At 46.8% G+C, this 20,957-nt stretch overlaps 3 protein-coding genes across 4 annotated transcripts; 2 read left to right on the top strand and 1 right to left on the bottom strand.

The window, feature by feature from the left end:
- Positions 1 to 583: 583 nt before the first annotated feature.
- fam107b (family with sequence similarity 107 member B) lies at positions 584 to 14,469 on the top strand. Of its 2 annotated transcripts, none has more exons than XM_062461716.1 (4): positions 584 to 735; positions 10,181 to 10,355; positions 12,553 to 12,709; positions 13,030 to 14,469. In XM_062461716.1, the coding sequence occupies exons 2-4, from the start codon at positions 10,228 to 10,230 to the stop codon at positions 13,147 to 13,149; spliced, it is 405 nt and encodes a 134-aa protein (XP_062317700.1). In that variant the 5' UTR covers positions 584 to 735; positions 10,181 to 10,227; the 3' UTR covers positions 13,150 to 14,469. The 2 variants fall into 2 exon arrangements, with proteins under 2 accessions (XP_062317700.1, XP_062317699.1); XM_062461715.1 differs by lacking the exon at positions 584 to 735 and adding an exon at positions 9,102 to 9,275.
- A 501-nt stretch (positions 14,470 to 14,970) lies between these two features.
- On the top strand, positions 14,971 to 16,564 carry LOC134021174 (glycine cleavage system H protein, mitochondrial-like). The gene is made up of 5 exons (XM_062461714.1): positions 14,971 to 15,157; positions 15,359 to 15,441; positions 15,610 to 15,673; positions 15,775 to 15,906; positions 16,041 to 16,564. Exons 1-5 carry the CDS (start codon positions 15,007 to 15,009, stop codon positions 16,136 to 16,138), a joined length of 528 nt encoding a protein of 175 aa, XP_062317698.1. The 5' UTR covers positions 14,971 to 15,006; the 3' UTR covers positions 16,139 to 16,564.
- A 6-nt stretch (positions 16,565 to 16,570) lies between these two features.
- si:ch1073-390k14.1 (deoxyribodipyrimidine photo-lyase) lies at positions 16,571 to 20,757 on the bottom strand. The gene is made up of 9 exons (XM_062461713.1): positions 20,386 to 20,757; positions 19,689 to 20,262; positions 19,294 to 19,593; positions 18,968 to 19,140; positions 18,794 to 18,878; positions 18,434 to 18,666; positions 18,045 to 18,239; positions 17,713 to 17,938; positions 16,571 to 17,571 (listed from the first exon to the last, which is right to left on the bottom strand). Exons 1-9 carry the CDS (start codon positions 20,611 to 20,613, stop codon positions 17,033 to 17,035), a joined length of 2,553 nt encoding a protein of 850 aa, XP_062317697.1. The 5' UTR covers positions 20,614 to 20,757; the 3' UTR covers positions 16,571 to 17,032.
- Between the last annotated feature and the right edge of the window lie 200 nt (positions 20,758 to 20,957).

The raw sequence follows: 20,957 nt of genomic DNA, 5'->3' as shown, positions 1-20,957 counted from the left end.
ATTTAACTGAGGGGGGGTTGATAAATCCACCCAGCAGCCCTTCATCTCTAAGCTGATTACATCACAATGAATGACCAGTCTGTTCACTGATACCACAAAAGACTGTCATGGACTCATTGTATAAACTCCCCTGTAGCAAAATTTGGATTTTACTGGCCAAAATCGAATTTAAAACATGCAAAAGTGTGTTATTGGTAGTAGATGTTAGTGTTAATAAACATGTGTGCAGGGGGTCCACTTAGACCAGTCCTGCTTTCTTAGTGGAAAAACAAGAAAAACAAACAGTACTGTGATTCTCAAATGTGTCTGTGTCTGCGTGTATGTGTTTGAGTGAGTGAGTGAGTGAGTGAGTGAGTGAGTGAGTGAGTGAGTGAGTGAGTGAGTGTGTGTGTGTACTCCATTCTTGCGCCTTGCTGTAATCCAGCCTGTCTCTATCGAACGCCCCGCCCCGCATGTGAGGGGTCTCCCCCATCCGGAGAGCAAAGAACCGGAGGAGGGGAGGGGCTCTGGGCGTGACATCACGTCAACCCTCCCACCCAGCATTAATTTACATTTTCTATGGGTCCTCCTGAGAATGTGCTATTGCTATTGAACAGTTTCCAAGAAGGAGAAAAGCACTGACACACCTAAACCTAGAAGTGAATCTGGAGACACACCGAAGTGGTTAAAACCACTTTGTCATTTAAATAATTAAGCAACTTGAGTAGGAGAAGGGCCGTCGGGGTCGAGTTTAAGGTACGTGTGTATGTCTGAGCTTGTGTTTTCACATGATTGTTTCATGAGCGCTCCAACAAAGCAAGAGCACATCCACTATCGGATGGGCCGCGTGTGTTCATTACTAGCCTGATTTGAAAATACTGCACAGATATAACGAAGCTGTATGAGTGGAGGCTATCGAAACAAAGATTGCCAAACAGAAACTCCTGGCTCGTAGGTGTGTGCTGTAGCGTGTTTCACGGACGGGACAGTTAAGAAACAACAGGAGATTGAGATCTGGGCTATAGGCTACTGCATGCCATTGTGATTTATCAGGACACATTTAATTAAAATGTTTAGGCACTTAAGCTATAAGTTCACAAGATGAAATCACAAGTGTTGTAGACATAATGTATTAACTATCAGAATAAAGTATCTAGCATTTTAACTGCACAGTTAGTAGATGTATGATTTGCTGTGATTCTTCGAAGTATTCACGAGTCTTCCCCATTTGGAAATGAGTAGTTGAGGAGTGAGTAAGCAAGATGATGTGTCACATTGTGACAGTGCGACCACTCCAGCAAAGCACATGGCGCTGCTTATCTGACACAAGGGCCATTCTGTCAGTCACAGAAAGATGTGTAGTACGTGCTGATTTGTGCGTGTTGTAACAAAGTTGTACGATGAATGTATTGTTAGTCAAATAGGTTAAAAGCCACCCTAACTAATAATGCTGACAAGACTTGAAAGATAATGTTTTCAAACTTTAACCAAAGTTGACCCAGACACAGGCTATAGCAGATACCTGCTAGACAAGTTACAATTGCAGCAAACAGGGTACTGATACAAAGTTCTCTTAAGTAAGTCATCTCATCTTCTGTGTGAGAAACCAAGGAGGTTACAGGGATGGCGTGAGTGGCAGAGACAGGCAGAGGAAGCAGAAATGAGTATCGTTTTTCGGCCCAGCGAGAGTGAGTGAGAGAGAGTGAGTGAGGAGGAGAGGGCTAATGTGCTGCACATGTGTTAGTCATTTAGAGGGGAGTTTGCTATATGCTTTACATCTGTTTTATGATCTTTGAACTACCTCCCCTCCTCTCTCTTTCAACTCGCTTTGGGTCTCTCTCTCTGTCTTTCTGTCTCTGTCTCTCTGTCCCTGCTGTGTTCTTGGTCTCTTGTTCATGTTTACCATAAGGTCAGATACCGATGCACTCACACACACACACACAGAAAAGGGTAGGGGGAATTCCCATGGAATCTTCACAATCTCCTGTTACCCTCCTGAATGACAGTGTTTAAACAGAGCCTTTCTGATCCTGTGTACTGGGTGTATGGCAAACACACAGCCGACAGTGTATGTGTGCTCTCAGGTCTGGGTGTGTCGATAGGGGCCTCCAGATGACTGGTGTTATCTCCCCCAGTGCTGTTGGGCGATAGACACAAGCATCTTCATTAGTCAGCACGCTGCATTGAGTCCTAGACCAGACCTATACTGCACATGCTGCACTATGGCCGTGTGTGGTGTATGGGTTAGGGTGTTGTATGTGTGTGTGTGTGTCCGTCCAGTTAGGTTCCCCTCTTCTCTACTACCTTCCCATCCCATAGCTTGGTTTCCAAGCACAAATGGTCCTATGTTATACTTCGACAGTACGTGTGTGGGGTCAGGAGAAGCTTGCATGTCGGGTCTCTGTCTGTGCTGCCAGTCCTCTGAACCCGAGCTCATTGCAGCTCATGTTGGAACAATCATCCATCTACACATTCCCTACATCTCTCACTACACCTTGTGGTTTAAAAGAATGAGCTAGGCAGTGGTCTATTTGTGTAGAACAAAGAAGGTGGCTTTGGCCTGTTATTACCGTACTGTACCTACTGTAACTCGCATGTATGGTCACATCTGACGTTTAGTTTATATCAGGCACTTTTTCGGTTCAACAATAGATCCAGGGATCCAGTTTGAACTTGTCTTCAGGAGTATTTCACCACTGGTTCACAGACGGTGGATCTGGATATGTTATCGGGCATGATGATGCAATCGTCCCAGCTCTGAGGACATTCCACAGTCATGCTAGAATCCTGGAGCACAAAGGAGATGTTTATACCTGGTTGTTATCCCAGTTGTTAGGATGTGATATCATGGCTCAAATATTGAACTTCTGACTGACAGCCTGAGGGGAACATTGTCCATGGAGACATGTATCCTTTTTCAACCTTTGAATTGTAAAGATGTGTGTGTGCGGTTGTGCTTGTGTGCTTGACAATCTAACACGCAATATATGATGGCACGCAAATATATTTTATAGTCAGGAACAAAGACACAGTCTCTCTAGGACTCACTCTCTCCCACATACACTCACACACATACACTCAGCCCCCCCCCCCCCCTTAACATACCATTGATTTTCCTTCATTTGGCCAGGAACCTTCAATCAGAATAAAAAACCATTACTGTACAATACTGGCTGATCTATGTTTCACCCAGACGGGACATTCAAACACAATAACCTACCCAGACAGTCAGTGCAGATGGAGGAATGGGCGGGAGCTTGTTAGGGTTAGGAAGTACTGGATGATTGGGAGTCTGATCTGCCGGAATTGGATTAAGAATTGGATCTCCAAGGCTGGTTCAAGATGTATGATCCTGCTTTAGACGCACACACACACAAAACAACGTCCTTACTGACTTTCTAAGATCAACGGGGGGGAAAACTGAAGTTCCAATGAATACAAGACAGTCTGTTCTTGTGCTGAGGAGATGTTCAGGTTAGCGTTGTTGTTAAAGACAAAAGGATGTTTCGTAAGAGATTTTGCCTTGGGAGATCTCCTTTGTGTGTGTGCGCGTGTCTGTATACATGCCAGCACATGCTCTCTCATCTTTCTGTCTCTAACGGTAAAGCATCTGGTTGCCCTCAGTAACAGTTGTTATTGAGGCTCTGTTCTGCAACAGCATGTAAACAAAGGAGACCTTCCTTAATCCAGTACAACGTGCCCCTCAGCCAATGAGAGCTCAGCTCGGTGCTGGCTTCAGCCAATAGGAGCCGTGGAGGGGCTTGCCTCTGCTCTCCTGTGGCTTGTGAGCGAGAACAGGAGTAGAACACAAAGCTCCGGGTGTAAACGTGTGAGGGAGCCCAGACAAAGACTGTGTTCCTCTGCTCAAGCATGTGTGTGTGTGGGTGTCTGCACTCTGGCTAGGCTGGACAAGCCGAGGGCTCGGAAATAGAGGCCAGCAGTGCCCCTGCCCCTGTCTCACACACCACTCGGTCCCAGCCAGGTCTGCCCATGGACATATAGGGTACCTCAGCTATCCAGGAGCAGGTGTCCATACCAGCTGGAGGAGTGTAGAAGATTCCGTACGTTCTCCATACACAACTGCCATTGTGTCAGAGAGGCAGGGAAGAGTGACAGCTGTGACCCCTAAAAGCGTCTGCTTGTAACATGGGTGTGTGCATACACAAACGCACACACACACAACCCCCAACACCACAACCCCACACATGGAGGGCAGGTGTGGAGGTCAGAGATCGGTCTGGGAAAGTGGGCTTTGATTTTCACTTTTGTTCGAAGACAGGTGGATGGTAGAGTACAACTCCAACTGTCTCTGCCACTCAGAGGTGTGAGGGGGTGGGGCCTGAGTGTGTGTGTGTGTATGTGTTCAAAATTTAGAACAGCTTTGCAGGTTCATCACATTCCTATGGCCTGACTGATGGCTCATTCTTTTCAGTGAGTGCCATTCAGTCTATAATCTGTGTCTGGTTGTCACACCGTATGTGTGTGATTATGTGTGTGCGTGAGGGTCAGTGAAACGCAAACCTCACCCTGAAAACAATCCCATCATACAAAATAGAGAGAACTTCCAAGTTCTCTATCGTTACGGCTACTTGTTCATTTGTCAGAGGGAATAAAACGGCTCATTAAAACGCAGCACTTTGCAGTTGTAGGATACAGGAAGTGGTTACATCAGAAGACAGAGATGGTACTACAGGTCATCTCTTCGCAAAACACAACTTGGTCAAGGACGGAGTGAACCAGAGCAGAGTGCTGGAGTTATACATTTTACATTTACATTTAGTCATTTAGCAGACGCTCTTATCCAGAGCGACTTACAGTAAGTACAGGGACATTCCCCCCGAGGCAAGTAGGGTGAAGTGCCTTGCCCAAGGACACAACGTCATTTGGCACGGCTGGGAATCGAACTGGCAACCTTCAGATTACTAGCCCGACTCCCTCACCACTCAGCCATCTGACTCCCTCAGGCCTCAGATGAACTCACATTAGCATATCTACCGTTAGGCTCAATAGAATAGGTTGGCTCATTTCGACTGGCTGATCTCTCCAGGGTAATGTTTATGTTTGGATAACTAGTGTGAAACTGTCCCATGCCCTCAAGTTTGTACAGGGTGTGTTTGTGTCTCCGACTTCCCTCTCTCTCGGCAGATAAGTTTGATTATGAGCTGTTTGTAACCTTGTATGGAGCCCTGCTTTCTTAATAGAAGCAGTAGGCAGTAACAGTGAGTCATGGGAGGGAGAGAGCCATGAGCTGTCATGCTTATGGCATGCTCTGTGTGTGTGTGGTGTGTGTGGTGTGTGTGTGTGGTAAATTCCTGCACCCTCTTAAAGGCCTCCACCCCAGTGTCTCCCTCAGTGACATCATGTATAGGGCGGGGGCTGGGCGGGGACAAGACTGTTGAGGGTCTGTTGATGCCGAGGCCCCAGGACCCCCCCCCCCCCCCCCATTCTGAGACAGGAAATACAAACCAGGCCTCGGCCCCCAAACACCACACTCTCACTGAACAGCACTCTCTGCCCCTCTCTTTCACAAACCCACGAACAGACTCCGCCTCGACCAGACCCATCCTCACCCAACCTACTACTGGATGTGACGAGTGAACTAGAACTGGAGTCAGACCTTGCAGAAGAAAATCCAAATACTGAGAATGATCTTACTGCATATCCCACGTCTCCCCCCCCCCCCCATCCTCCATCCCCCTCATCCACCCAGCTGTCCGTTAACAGGCCATCCATCCTTGGGTTTTAATTAGGCTCTCTCTCCCCCTCTCTTTATGGCCAAACCAACGCTTCATTAACGCAGACACTGAGTGACTGGTCTGTTCTGGGAGGGGAGACGGCTGGGCATCTGGGTATTGATGACGTCATTTCACTTGAGGGGTGGACTTCTCGTCTGTGAAAGCATGAGTGGATGATGAGTGGAAGGAGTGAAATAAGAAGGTGATGCGTGTCGGAACTGAAGCGTGTGTTTGTCTGCATGAGGGGGAAAGCTGGAGAGAGGGAACTGGTAAAGAGAGAAACCAATACATGAAACCGGGTGTGGCCTTTCTGTGAAAGACAAGACTGTGGAGCCAATCAGGACCCTCCTCTCATGCTGTGGAAGGAAAGGCTTTCGTGTTGGTGGGGGGCAGGGGGGCAGACGGTGAAGCAAGCTGCCAGCTGCGGTCTCTCTCTCTCTGTCTCTCACTCTCTGTCTTTCTCTCTCTGGCCTTTTTCTTACTACTCCGTGTCTCTCTCGGGTCTCTCATTCTCCATTACTGTCTTTCTCTCTCTGTCTCTGTGTATCTTTTTCTCTCAATCCAATCTCCCTCGCAGTCTGTTTCTCTCTCTCTCTTTGTGTCAGTAATGAGGGCACCAGAATCATGGGAACAAAGAGAGATCCTTCACTCTTTCCCTGCCCTGTTTCTTCCTCTCTCCCTCTCCCTCATACTACACTCTGGTAGCCTCTCTGCAGTGCTCTGTCTCCTTGTCCTCTCTGAGTCTCTGTTGTATGGTAACGGGGAAGCCTCGATAATGACCAATCGCGTCCTTTCGTCGTCAAATCCTTCTTCGTGCGAGTTTTCCTCACATCGCGCCGCTCTCTCTGCTCCTCTCGTGAACAAAGCATGTTTGTCCTCAGCTGAGCAGTTTATCAGCAATGTTTTTTTCCCCCCTCTGTTCAAATGATGTGGCTGTAGCCAGGAGGTCTGCCGGAGAGAACGCAAGCAAGCGCTTGTGTGTTCTCCCTGTGTGCGAGAGGTACTTCTGGTTCAGGTGCACTTATTGAAATGAGCCTGCGCCCACACAATGTGCAGTTGTGGGCCGACGGGCCTTGTGTCATGCGAATGACGCTTGGGTGGTGTCTGTTATCTCCTTGACCGTTGGACGAAAGAATGTGGTTATTGATTGTTTTGGTGAACACATGACTCTGTGTGCTTGTGTTGTGAGATAGATAAGACTCATTGGTCTTTGTTTTATCTTCAAAGTTGGCGTTGTGTGTGTGGGAGTGGGTGGGTGTGTTTACTGTGTGCACACATTTGTGAACGTGTACATGCAGCCCTGTGTGCGGTTAGCTCATGCAGTCCCTGTGAAGGACAGACGGTGCTGATGCAATAGCCCGGTGCAATATGCGTAACCCTGCCAAGAGTGTCATTCAATTAGCTCTAATGCAGCCTGCAAGGGTAGCACTCTCTCTCTCTCTCTCTCTCACTCAGCCTCACACTCTCTCCCTAATACCCACTAGAACACACACCATTTCACTTCTCGCTTCCCTGCCGCCATCACACTCTTCATATTAGTGACATTTAGCTCCAACCCTATCTATGCAAACCTAGTTCTGACCCCACCCTGTTTATTTCTCCCTGTGTTTATGTTGACCTTTAACCACTCATCCACAGGACACTGAGGGGGTGGCCTCTGACAGGATGTGAGGTCATAGTCACATAGGGGGTCATGAGGATGACAAGGATGGAGCAGAGTAAACAAAGTTGAGAAGGCCTGCTGCTCTCCTCCTCTCTCTCCCACCCTCAATAAGCAGGGCCGTCTGGGGTGGTGCTTCCAGAAGCAATAACCGTTTTTAATGGAGATTCCTGGAACAGCAGGAAGTATAATCCTGAAAAGTCTTCAAGCAGGCTCACTTTTACGGGCACACACTCACACGGACTCCAAAACATCATTAGGCCTTTACACACACAGAGCTGAACATATTTTCTGTGGTCTCTAGTGCCAGTGATTGGTCTGGGTGTTGACAGATGTGGACCCATGGGGAAGGGAGGAGTGTGTGGTGCTTCTCTAGGAGTGAGGAGGTGTGTGTGTCTGAAATTCTCTCTAGCCAGTTGTAGAGTACAGGCTCACTGGTTGTCTGAGGGCAAGTCCACTTCTGACTGAACCCCTGGTACTCACACTTCATGTCCTGCCTCACAGTCATGCCCATGCATGTAGCATGTTCATCACGTGGTTGTAGGAGAAGGGGGTAAGGGAAGAGGGGTTAGGAACGCTGAGATTGTAGGTGGGCCCCAATCTGGAATTACTGAGAGATGGTGCTGAGTTTGAGCCCTTTGAACTCCCGTGTCACTTCCTCCCACCCCGGGGCCTGACAGGAAGTAGCAACAGATGTGCCAAGGTTGCGGATGCTTTTGCAATATTACAAGTCTGTTAGTTCCTCTCCCTCCTGCCACTGTAATTGACAATTACATCCTTTTAAGTACGCACACACAGTGTCCATGATTGCAAGTTCCTTTTCTATACAAATTAGTCAAAACGAAATGGTACCAAATTGTGTCCTAAAGGACAGCAAAAAGTACATCTTATTGTGTCAAAAATAGTTAGTAATTATATATATATATATATATATATATATATATATATATATATATATATATATATATATATATATATATATATATATATATATAATAATATATTAATATTTGTTTGCTCTATATCGGCAAATATGCTACTGCTCTGTAGATGCAGTGCTTTGTCATAACGTGCATGGGAGATAAGACATTGTTTATCTGCATTCCTTTGTTATGTAACTGGCAGTCAGACATTGGTTTTAAGACTAGCGATTGGGGACCTCTAGTGGTGATCTGAGAACATTACAGTCATATTCCGCGCATTGTTTTGATGGCGCAACATCAACTTTACACTCAAGTGCTTATTACCCAGTCTAATGTGACATCCAGCTATTAGGCTACACATTAGTAGCATTCGTTTATGCATGCGGATACCATGTGGTCATCACGCAGTTTATATAATCATCATTATCGATCTTTGTTTTCTCACCTCTGCATAGATAAGTATTCAAGATGTACAATATCAAGGTACAGTGGGCTAATGGCTATAACATTTTTGCTTGCAATTCAAAGACCCTTGTGACACACCTTGTCTTTAATTGCGACATGATAGCCCAACTTCTGAACTGTAGTCTATGGAAAAGAAGCCGTTGTTGCTCCTTAAATGGGAAATGATTTCACGTGATAAACCGTCTGCAGTTTATAACTGTAGGCCTAACTCGTGTGTGTGTGTGAGAGACAGATAGATGGAGAGGGAGGGGGAGAGAGAGAGAGAGAAAACAGCAAAAGTCGGCTGTTGTTAGGTAATATCGCTCATCAAAGCTTGCTAGAACCAGCCACTGGACTCAAACCTCATAGCTAAAGAGAGTGGCGTACACACAACGGGATCGCTCTCGTCCGTGTTTCCTTAATTTTGCCGTTCAGTCAGAGATTTTTTGGGGTAACATTTCTTATACTAACTAATAAAAGCAACTGAAGAAATGGCATTGGTGTTTGGGTATCCGGTATTTGCTCATCTGCAGGGTGAGTTGGGAAGTGTTTTAGTTAAGTCAAATAACAGCATTAAGTACTTAAGTAATGTTACTATAAGTTACATTATAAAGTTGATCAAATATTTGATTTGTAGTCTATCCTTGCATGGAAAACATACTAGTGAAATCACTGGTACATGTCTGAGAAAAACATTGGTATGATACAATCCTGTTATCAAAACAAGTGCTGAGTGTGTGTATCCTGGCTTGTTTGTAGCTTGTCTTCTGCTCAATTAAGTATATTCTATCATGTTTAATGCATCAGCAAATTAGTGAGGTAGAAAATTGTGTGCAATATTATTTTATTTTTGATAGCCTACTTGTTAATTTGAACTTCTCTTGATAGCTGGTTGTTGTCCTGCTTGGAACATTTGGGAAAAGACAAATAAGTACCAATAATGATATTGTGCTGCAGTAGGTCATCTGTGTTGACCTAGTCTTCTGACCCTCTAGGTTGTGTGGGATCCCAATGGGATCAATATACCTATATGACAGAATGTGATAAGCTGATTTCTGCCAAGTTGAAAATGTTTCAGTTCTTAAAGATGTTGAATTGCTTCCCTATTATCATTTTCGGTACAAAACAAAATTCCAATACAGTAAAGTCATCTAAGATCAACTATGTCTGTACTGATCCCCAATTCAGTCTGCTCTGGCGCTTAAGCGATGCTTCGTGACTCAGCTGACAGGAGAATGAAATGTTCTTTCTCACTGTGGAACGATTATGTAATTCCAGCAGGTCTGACTCAGCCTCAGTTATCGCCAAAGAGTGGCCAAATGTGCTGGCCATGAAAACACACTGGGCCTTTGGAGGAGCCAATGTTCTCCCAGTCTGTACATCTGCCTGGAGACTAAGAGAGTGGGAGGATGATGCTAACGGCCCTGCTCTGTCCCCAGATCCCTGTGTGGAGCCTTGTCTGTGTCTGTCCCGGGGCAGGAGTGTCATGGCGGAGCCAGACTACCTGGAGGGAGACTGCGATGAGCTCATCAAGCCCAAGAAGTTGCTCAACCCAGTCAAGACCTCCAGGAACCACCAGGACCTGCACCGTGAACTGCTCATGAACCAGAAGAGGTGAGCGCCTCAACCTACTCTTTCCACCCACCCCCCACCATCGATTCCCCTTTTCTCTATCTCTCTTTCCAGGGCTAGCTGGAAGGAATATACTCATGTATTTACTTTACAGTAGTTTAAGTCCCAAGGTAATCCTAGTTTGTATAGTCCAATTTAAAGAAACATGCTAGCCCATGTGTTCCAAGCCAAACACATGGGCTAACTTTGTTATACCTTAAAATTAATTAGGTTCAATCACATAATCAGCTGCTTTTGATTAGCATTCTGGCTTGCGCAGAACGCAGTGACTGTTAGCTTCTGGACTGCTTCTTGGTGGGTGACATCACGGTGAAACCAGAAGACTGGATGCATCAGCAGGGTTACGTAAGCCGAATGCATAAAACTTTTAAAGGAGCCATTATCCTTTTAGTGCATTATTTTGTCAGAAAGCTATCTCCAAACTTTGCTTCTGGAAAAAGGTATTTCCAAAGTCATGGGCACTCACAGTATCACTATAAGTAATACAGAAGCTCTCATGACTCACTGAATTATATCTATTTTTTAAATAACATAATACTGAGATTCCATCTAAGACTGACACACAACACAAAGGGTGTGGGTGTATGTTTTGTGTCCGCTTATCTGTGTCATTGGCGATCTGGCTGTTTGTTTGTTTTTCTTTTAGCAAATGCACAGATGCCCTAAGCTCTGTTTCTAAGCTATACATAAACACAAACACACGCACACTGTTGACAGCTGTTACATCACAGGAGCCACCGTGTCTTTTAGCAGGCAGAGGGATGTGCAGTATGGAAATTGGCACTACAGTAAACAAACGTGTGTGATTTTGTACAAGCTTGTTTTCTGACGGTGTCGTACAACAAATGCGTGACTACTGGTCTATGATGCGTAGACTTGCATACAGAACGAGAGAAAAGAGAAAGAGAGATGTTTTAGACTGGGTTCGGTTCTGGTGAAGGAAGGGGAGTGGAGGATGTTTGGGTGGATTAGTCATGGTGATGAGAGAGAGAGGGGGGGGGTGGAGAGGGAAAGAAATAGGAGAGTTATATAAACAGGATTACAACAACATCTCTGACTGAGGGTCTCTCCCTGCCTTAGCTACTGTACCTGAGCTGTTGTACACCTGTACTGCACACACACACACACACACACGAAATAAGGGGTCACAACAGGCTGAAGTTAGGCTGTCGTGTCCACACACACAATAATATTCTGCAGTTATTAGATAACTAACTAGTTTGCTGGAGGGGGTGCGTGGGAGTGGGACTCCCTGATTACATAAAGCATTGCTCTAGCCTGTCTTGTTATTCTGCCAGATGACCTTGACCTTCTGCCACCCACAGCAGTGGGATTTAAACAACCTGCGCTCCCCCTGCGCTGCTTGTCTGTACACTAGTTCTCAGTTTAGGTCACACATAATGAGAGCTAAATATCAGGCTTTTCAAGGCGTCAAAGGTAGCCTCTGGACTTTATCCTGGCTCTATGGATGTCCATGTAGGATTCTACAGTGCAGAAGATAAATCAACCCTGTGAAACAAAATGATTGGACTTTTTTTTTGTTTTGAACCCTCTCACTCTCTTGTCTGTTCTCTTACTCCCCCTCTCTTTGTTTCTTCATTTTTTCTCTCTATTACTTGCTCTCTCTTTCGCTTTTGCCCTCGATCTTTCTCTTAGCCTCTTTCTGCATGCTTTAATGTAAGGATTTCTGAGTTACATAATTGTAACATTTGGTTTTCAGGCTTTTTCCAGAGGTTTCTTCCACTCTAAAATCCGCTTATTTATACATTCATGAATCTATTTCTGTCTTCAATTATGGTTTTATCACGAGACTCACAGTTGCTAAACAAAGGTCAATGCTGCTATTTCCCCATTCCCATTCTAGTAGATATCATATTGTCGACGGATGGATGGATATCCATCAATCGGAAAGGTCTAAACCTATCTTTTAAAGCAGAAGTATGATCTTCGATCTCAACTCCTCTTCTTGCACCCACCCATACACAGATTACAGGATGTAGGCTAATCCGGGATGTGCCCCATGTCTGCATTATGTAATCCTCCCTAAAATGAAAGATGTTTTAATATGAACTGCATGTCTGTCAGTAAGCAGGTCAATGTGTTCATGCTGCTGGTATTGGCTATTGAGTAAGCGCGACGTAAATAACCGGTTTCGTCATCGGCCTTCTCTCTTCCACAGAGGCCTGGCTCCCCAGAACAAGCCAGAGCTCCAGAAGGTTCTGGAGAAGAGAAAGAGGGAGCAGGTTCTCAAGGCCCAGAAGGAGGAACAGGAGGCTCACAAGAAGAGGAGCGACCTGGAGATAGAGCTGATGAAGAGACAACAGAAGCTGGAACAGGTTCATATGAAATTCTATCTCTCTCACACACCAACTGTTTCAAACACATACCAATACAATACATGGTAGATCAGATGTTTTGGAAGTCATTCATGAAGAGAAACAGATTAGAGCAGTTTAATCAGAGCATAAAAAGGCTCATAAAGATGAAAGTTGACCTACATCAGTGCACTCACCGCTCCTACAGGAAGCGAGGGGATCATAACCTGTTCGTCATCACTGCTCTACAAGGGAGCCATGATTTGACAGCTGAATCAAACAAGTTCATATATGAGATTCCATGTGGATTTAACTGGATGTGTGCCTTTGTGTTTCCCTAGCTGGAGTTGGAACAACAGAAAGATGAGGAGGAGCAAGAAAACACCCCTGAGTTTGTGAAGATGAAGAGCAACCTGAGGAGGACCAAGCAGGAGGCAGATGGGGAGGAGCGAACCACCTAGAGCCCGAAAGGGGGGAGGTGTCTGGGTTTGGGAGTGTGAGTGTGAATGTGCACATCAGATATTGTGCATGAGTGCGTTGACTGTGGCACATGTAGACACGGTGAATTCGCCGTAGTCTGAGATGGACTTCCTGGTTTTCCCGAACCCTGCTATTGCTATCTGCAGAGAAGAGACAGACATTACAGACTAAAGTGCCCTCTGCCTGGCTGGCACACACCACCAGTACTCACCTAAGACCCAACACAACAGACACACTGGGGAGCAACTTTTAACACAGACATGTTACACGCCACACACCGGGGCTAGCAGGCTTCTGAGGACATCTAACGGAGGGACCAAAATAACTCACACAGAGTTTGCAACCCCTGTTCCCTCCTCCTTTCTTACAGGCCATGAAAGAGATGTACATCATGCTTGTTGTTGTTGTTGTTGTTGTTGTCGTCGTCGTCGTTTTGTTGTTTTTGATGTTTTAATCTTCAGTATCAAGAATGGAAAAGTGGACACTGGATGGACTCTTGAAGCTGTGTATTGTAAAGGCCAAATTGATGTGCTTTTTTTTGTTATTTATGTTTGTAGTTTTCAGCCCATGTAGGAAGCGAGTGACACATGTCACCCCACACCTCAGTCAGTTTTAAAGCTTAGTTTGGGAATCCCCAGGGCAAGAGGGGAAGAATAGTGTGTGAAACACCCAGTTTGCTTTTCATTCTTTTTTTCTTTTTCTTTCTCAAATATGCCATTTCCTTAGCTAACCCTTTTTGAGCAATACTAGAACTCCCAAGTGTGAGAGTGATCTTTTCTTTATATAATTCTATTGTTTTGTATAAATAAAAATAAATTAACTTAATTTGTAAGTTGTTGCTGATAGTAAATCTTTAGTTTGATCTGATCTGTGGATACCAGAACTGGTACATGGGAGCCACCTTTCCTTGGACTTCTGAGTACCCTGCTGTCTATGTCAGAACCCACACAAACAGTTCTTATTTCTTATGAATCAATTTCCAACGTGATTAAAAAATAATATATGAATGAAATCCAACTGCTTTTTTCCCACTGATGCTCAAGCATGCTCTCTTGCTCTGAGCTTAAGGTTACATTTGACTCAACTTTAACTGACTTCATGTTGTTCAAAGGTTTGAGAAAAGTTACATTTATTCAAAAATGCTAACTAGAATGTTACTTTTGGTCTTGTGATGAACCCAACTCTAAGTATGGTTGGTTATAGTGTCTGCAGATTAGTAGATTATTGTTTTGTACACATTTCTCCTGTGTTACTCTTCAAAACACAACTTCTTCTTTAAAATAAATATAATTTTAACATGATTATACTTTGTCTTTTATCACAAAGGGTAGTTTGGTTCAAGTAACTGTCTGATAAATGCACACTCAGTTTACATTCTGATGGAAGAAGACCATTCACCATCCTCCCACAGACTGTAAATTGTGTACACAAGCCTGATTTTGCTGACCTAATAATTACTTGGATTCAAGACCTTGATTGACAAAGGGGGTTGGTGCTTGGCTTGATTGGGACGGGGGCGATAAGAAAATCGAGTGTGCATCTGGAAATAATGTATGCAACCCAGTGACATGAGTTTGTTTTGGTCATATCAAACAGAAGGGCCGATATAGAGAAAACATCATGCACTGATATGGACTGGGGATTTCTAAAAGACTGCAAATGTTCTATTAACATTCATGGTATGAAACGCAATCCATCCAAGTACTAAACCTACTTTTTAGCAATTAGGCGTTTGTCTACACACCGAGAGGTGAAACCCCGAAATCCCCGAGATGACGCTTGAAGTCTGCGACCATATGAAGTAATCAGCAGCCAGTGATCATAAATAGGCGACGAACATGACTGCGTGTGTGATGCTACGGTGTCTGACTTCCAACTTCAACTCTGCCCTTCCCTTACTTACCCGGTCGGCACCGTTTCTGCTCTATCGATTGGCACCACGAGCATACATACAACGATCTGTTGCGACGGCCAGCCGACTATCGACAGGTATTTTTTTGTGGATCTTACAAAACGGGGGATAGCATGTTAGCATTCCACTGGCTAAAGGACATGAGCTGCAACTCTAACGTCACAAGAAGCCATAACAGGCATACTACTAGAATACATTGGTGTCACCGATTGTTTTGGGGATTGGCTGGCTACTTTAGATTGCCTGCGTTTATCTTTTTAATCTACTTGATTCCACAGCACTTAAATTCACAGACAAGCACGAATGGATTAAAGTGGAGGACGAAGGAGTGGGTACAGTCGGGATTAGCAATTTCGCACAGGTAGCTAGCTAGTCCATTCGGTTTTTACTGACCACCATTCGGTGGTCTGGATTATATTTTACATAGACTGTCTACATTTGAATGTGTTTGTGCACTTCTGATGACTGCATCATAACATAGTAAACTCCTTTGTATACTAAGTGTTGAGTCCCCATATTTGCAACGCAGGAGGCTCTGGGAGATGTGGTCTACTGTGGACTGCCTGAGGTGGGCACAAAGCTCAACCAGCAAGGTAAGAACAAGAAGTCAAACAAAACACGTCAGACCCTTCACTTCCTTAGATGTACATTGACTTGCCATTTGCATCCGACCTAACCAGTCTTGTCTGCACAGATGAGTTTGGTGCGCTGGAGAGTGTGAAAGCTGCCAGTGAGCTCTACTCCCCATTGACTGGAGAGGTGACTGAGGTCAACACACTGCTGGCAGACAGTCCTGGCCTCGTGAATAAGTCCTGTTACAAAGACGGTGAGGGGGCACACAGCACACTGTCTTGGATTTCACTCAGACTGGTTGTCTCTGTCCTGTGTATTGGAGCTCTAGTCTTGACCCCCGACTCATCCCATCTCGTATTATTATTATTATTATTATCGTTATTCTAGGCTGGTTGATGAAGATGACCATTGACAACCCGGCCGAGCTGGACGCTCTGATGGATGAGAAAGCGTACGAGAGATACATCCGCTCCATCGAGGACTAGCCTGTCCCCTCCCCTGTCGTTCCTCCCCCCCACCTTCTGTCACATCTGGACAAGAAAGAGAAGCTGGGTCTCACACAGTAACTACAGCAGAGCTCATAATCATGGACTTGATCAGTATGATAGTTTTATGAATGTTAGCGATCCTCAACCTACAGTTAATACAGTAAAGGGATGCCAGTGACTACATGAATGGGTCCAGATGTTGCCCTAGGAGAGGAGTGATGCCGTGTCCGTATCACTGATGTATGATTTAAGACTCAAGAGTTCTTAGTATTACCTATCTGGGCCGTCTGGGGGTTTGAGTGGGGTAAACACTGTGAAAGCACTTTGGTTCTTGTTGCTAACTGGGCTGGTACTGCATGTACTGTCACAACAGTAGGGACATGAGACCAGTACAATGAAAATAAACTTCCATTAAACACTTAATCTTTCATAATGCAGCTTTAATTTCCCTGAGAACAAGAGAAATTGAGTTCTTGTAGTTTCAGCATTAAGTGTTCACTGAAGGACTGTTTGAATAAAAACATTTTTAAGGACATGAGTCCCAAATGTGTGTGCAGCAAGTTGTCCCTGTAGCAGGATAACCTGGTCAAAGATTTAAAAACATTTCCTTTGAGCTACATGCAGCCCTTTCATAAACCTGAAAAAAAGATAAAGACCTATAGCAGGAGCATAGGTTTCATTATACATGAGACATCACAGCATTGAAAACAGCAAATCTGCCCCCACCCCCCACCACACTTTTTACTAAGAAAGCTTTATTTAACAGCCGCACCCTGAGTCATAAACGAAGCGGTTCCGCCCACGTTTGAAAACAGACCCTACGCCCCTAAACTCTAGGTAAGTCTCTGAACTCAACCTGCACATGTGAGCTTTCACTCCTGATTTTGGGGGTCATCTGTGTGCCGTGCCGACCCCCCCTGGCACTGTGAAGGACCTGTCCTTAGCTGTGGGGGTCGGCCTGGCCCTTCCTCGGGCGACTGGGGGCGGAGGGAGCCCCTCCATCTTCCGATGGTCCCTCTCAAGCCTCTCCCTCCTCTCTGTTCCCTCGTTCATCACACTGGCCGTGAAATCTCTTTGGTTGAGGAAAGCGATGGTTTCGTCCCGCTTGCGGCTCACATATCCCTTTAGAACGGCGTTGTAGGGGTTTGAGGCGGCGTCCGAATCTGGATCATCTGATTGGTGCTTGAACTCCATTCGTGTGATGACCGGCAGGAGGAACTGCTTCCCGGGGTTGGCCACCCCACCCTCAGAAACCCCGAGGGCCTCGGTGAGCAGGCGCCGGGGCAGAGGGATGAGGTCACATCCTGAGTGGGGGTCCACGTATTCGCCAAAGCGCTTCCGTACCAGGGCCACATCTTGGAGTGAGCGGGTCCTCCTGTCCTCCAGGTCTTCTACCACGCGGTCTGGGTAAGACTGGCCCGGCGCCACGCCTGCTCAGGTCAGGAAGAAAAAGAGTTTTCTTGGTCAGAGAGAAAATCTACAGGCTCCAAATAGGAAAGATTCGATTAAGAGTTCCGCCCCATGTGGATGCAAAGTGACATCATGACGACGGCCATGTTGACGTGTCTCACCCGCGCGGCGCAGCATGGAAGCCGGACACACCCAGGGTTTGTGGATGAGCTCGTCAGGCAGCCTTGCCAGCTCAGGACACCACTTTCTCACGTAGTGGCCGCTGGGGTCGCAGGTCATCGCCGCGGAAACAGGGTGCATGACAAAGTTCCAGTGGTCCAGCCCACACATGCCTCCATTCTGCCACATCATGGCATCTATGGCAACATCTGCATCCACTAGGGTGTCCTACACAAACACATCTCTGTTTATACACCGTTTATACACCATCTACACCCTTTGGGGTGATTGGCTTGTAGTGACACTACAGTACCACTAGGAGGCGACAATTCACCTGGAACCAGCGGTAGCCCTCTTGCCAGGGCAGGTGGAGGTAGGCTATAAGGAAGGAGGCCACCACGTGTCTCATGTAGTTGTTCATCCAGCCGGTCGCCCACAACTGTCTCATGGCTGCATCCACCAGAGGGTAGCCTGTCCTCCCTCGCTGCCACGCCCTCAGGTGGCCACGGTCACTACTCCAGCGCAGAGCCTGATAGGCCAGAAACCAGGAAGTAAGTTTGTGACAGACCAACTGCAAACCGGAAGTGCACGACTGACCAACTGCAGGGATTTTATAGAGATAACAGTATTATACGAGTGTGACATGAGTTCACCTTCAGTTCAATGTTTCGAGAAACGTCTTGAGAATCGTATTCGATCATTAGTATTATGGGTTGTCCTTGCCTTGTATGGAGGTCTCAGGGACTCCCAGGGCAGGTCTGGGAACAGGGTGAGCTGCCAGTAGGCCAGGTCCCTCCAGGCCAGCTTGCGTTGGAACTTGGGGGATCTGCAGCGGGCTTCCTTGGCGTCCCACAGCAGCCAGCGTGGGCTGAGCTGGCCAAAGTGGAGGTAGGGAGACAAACAGCTGGTGTTGGGCGCGTCCGCCCGGCCGGACTCCTTCTCATACCTGTACACACCTGAGACAGACACCAACACATACACGCTCGTTTGGATCCACAGTGCTGACGCAGGTCAATGGCAGAGCGACGGCACATTTCGAGGGCATGCGAGTGTGTGCTGCTCGCCCGCGTAAGGGTGCCTCACCGTCATGTAAGAAAGCCTCTAGTCGGGCCTGGGCCCCCGCCTCACTGAAGTCCCAAGAGGTACGGATGTTAGCTGCCCAGTCAATCTGAACACACAACACAGTCCTCACCATACTCACAGATATGGTGCGTATACCTTTTTAATATGTGTGTGGGGGGGGGGGGTGTTACTGACCATAGTGCCATCCTTCCTGTGCGGCATGCGTGCCAGTCCCAGCTTGTCCAGGGGGCAGCCCTGAGGCCAGAGGGAGGGGGAGGGCAGTGAGGAGGGGGGGTCCAGGGGAGCTCCCAGACCAGGACCCGGGTTCTGCTGACAGCAGCTCGTGAAGTGGGACACTGAACCAATACCTACAGGCACAGCAGGAACCAGGAGAGGTCAGAGGAGCAAGACATCATAGGCTAACTCTGACACCTTTACCCTTCGGCTGCAACACACACTGATGACAGCAGCACCACAACATGGAGCTCTGCAGATGACCCGTGTGTGTAGCGTTGACCTACCTCGTAGTCCCACCCCCTGAGTGCTGACAGAGTAGGGCTCCCTCAGACAGTAGGAATGGACCATCCTGCACTCCACCTCCTCCTTCAACAGAGTGGACACCAGCTCCTCATCCCGCTCCTTCAGCCAGGGTTCGTACAGGGCGCTAGCCACCACTGTCTTCGCCCCTGTTTCCTTAAGGAGTCCCCTGATTGCCTTCAGAGACGACCCCTCTCCTGCCGCATCCCGGAAGACAAGATGGCTGCCGATGTTCTCCAGAGAGGAACTGAGACAGGCCAGCGCCTGGTGGAGCCAGAATTTAGCTGGACGGGGAAAGAGACAAAAGGACATACATACAGCGAGAGTCTGAGGCTAAGGAAACACAAACATGATGTTGATGATTGACAATTGTACTTACAGGCTCCTCCCATCGCAACAGTAACCCCTGGCCCCTCCTCCTCCTCAGGGCTCCAGATGAAAACAGGAATGACAGGTGCGCCTACCTCCAGTGAGCCAATCAGAGCTGGGTTGTCACAGAGACGAAGATCCCTGCGGAACCAGAGCAGCACAGGGGGAGGAGCTGAAGGGTTGTAGGATAAACCCACCACCTGCTGACCACACCCTTTACGCCGCCGCCGGTTCCTGGAGCGCTTCGGCTTCTCTGATTGGTTCATGTGTCCCTCTTCTGTCGTGACATCATCTTTGGATTTTTCATGCTTGGACTCTAGTGAGTCAGCAGAACAATATGCTACATTGTGTGGGGTTATCAAAGAGCCCAGAATCTGTGCATGGCTGCCTGCCACTACCACCTTTGCATAGCTCCCCACCAGAGGCTGGGGCACTATGTGACCCCGGGCTACTGGCTGTGCCTGGGAATGTCTATAACCCTGAGCTCCAGGTTTGGATGACGGAAGTTTGGCCGTCCTCTGCTGGCGGTCTGTGTGCTCCAGCATTGAGAGAGCCAGAGTAGCTTCTAACACGTCGTTCTCATCCTGTCATGGGAGAAAGAATAGTTCACGTATGGACAGCCAATGACTAAAACAACACAATTCTAACAGTCAATTTCTCTCTCTTTCACACACACACACACACACACACACAAACGTTGGTCCTACCACGGAGAAGTACTCCAAATAGATGGAGGTGAGGTTGGAGTGTAGGGCGCTGTGTTCCGAGGACAGTGGCTGGATGAGGGACAGGAACTGTGCCCGGGTGTCGTGGTGTCCCATCAGGGACACGCACAGCCCGAAGAAGCCCTGCGGATCCTCTCTACCCAACAAGAGCTCTCTCAGCATCTGCCGAACCAAAGTCTGAGTCTCTTCACCGCTGTCTGCTGAAGACATTTTTTAAGATCAGCTTTTCACGAAGTCTCTTGCTGCACAGTTCATCCGATGTTTTCTTAGCCAGAAAATCATATGCTGCTCAAAATATTGGGGGAAAACGCCTGGTACTTCACTGTTCTTCCCACTGAAGAACACAATGTGTGTTATTCAACAGCTGATTCAGTTACACAAGCCTTTCACATGCGCGTTTTGTAAGTGACAAAGATTTTCTTCTACTACGAGACTGCTATTTGCGTCAGAACCGTCTAGAGTTCGTTCGCGTATTTCTATCCGGACGTGCCAGAAATACCAGCAATGTTTTGAGAACTAGGGTTATTTTACTGTTACTGAACGTATGTTTTGTT

The sequence above is a fragment of the Osmerus eperlanus genome, chromosome 5, assembly GCF_963692335.1.
Source record: "Osmerus eperlanus chromosome 5, fOsmEpe2.1, whole genome shotgun sequence".
Classification (NCBI taxonomy): domain Eukaryota; kingdom Metazoa; phylum Chordata; class Actinopteri; order Osmeriformes; family Osmeridae; genus Osmerus; species Osmerus eperlanus.
Note: the sequence above shows the minus strand (reverse complement) of the source record. Positions and strands in the feature narration are given on the sequence as shown.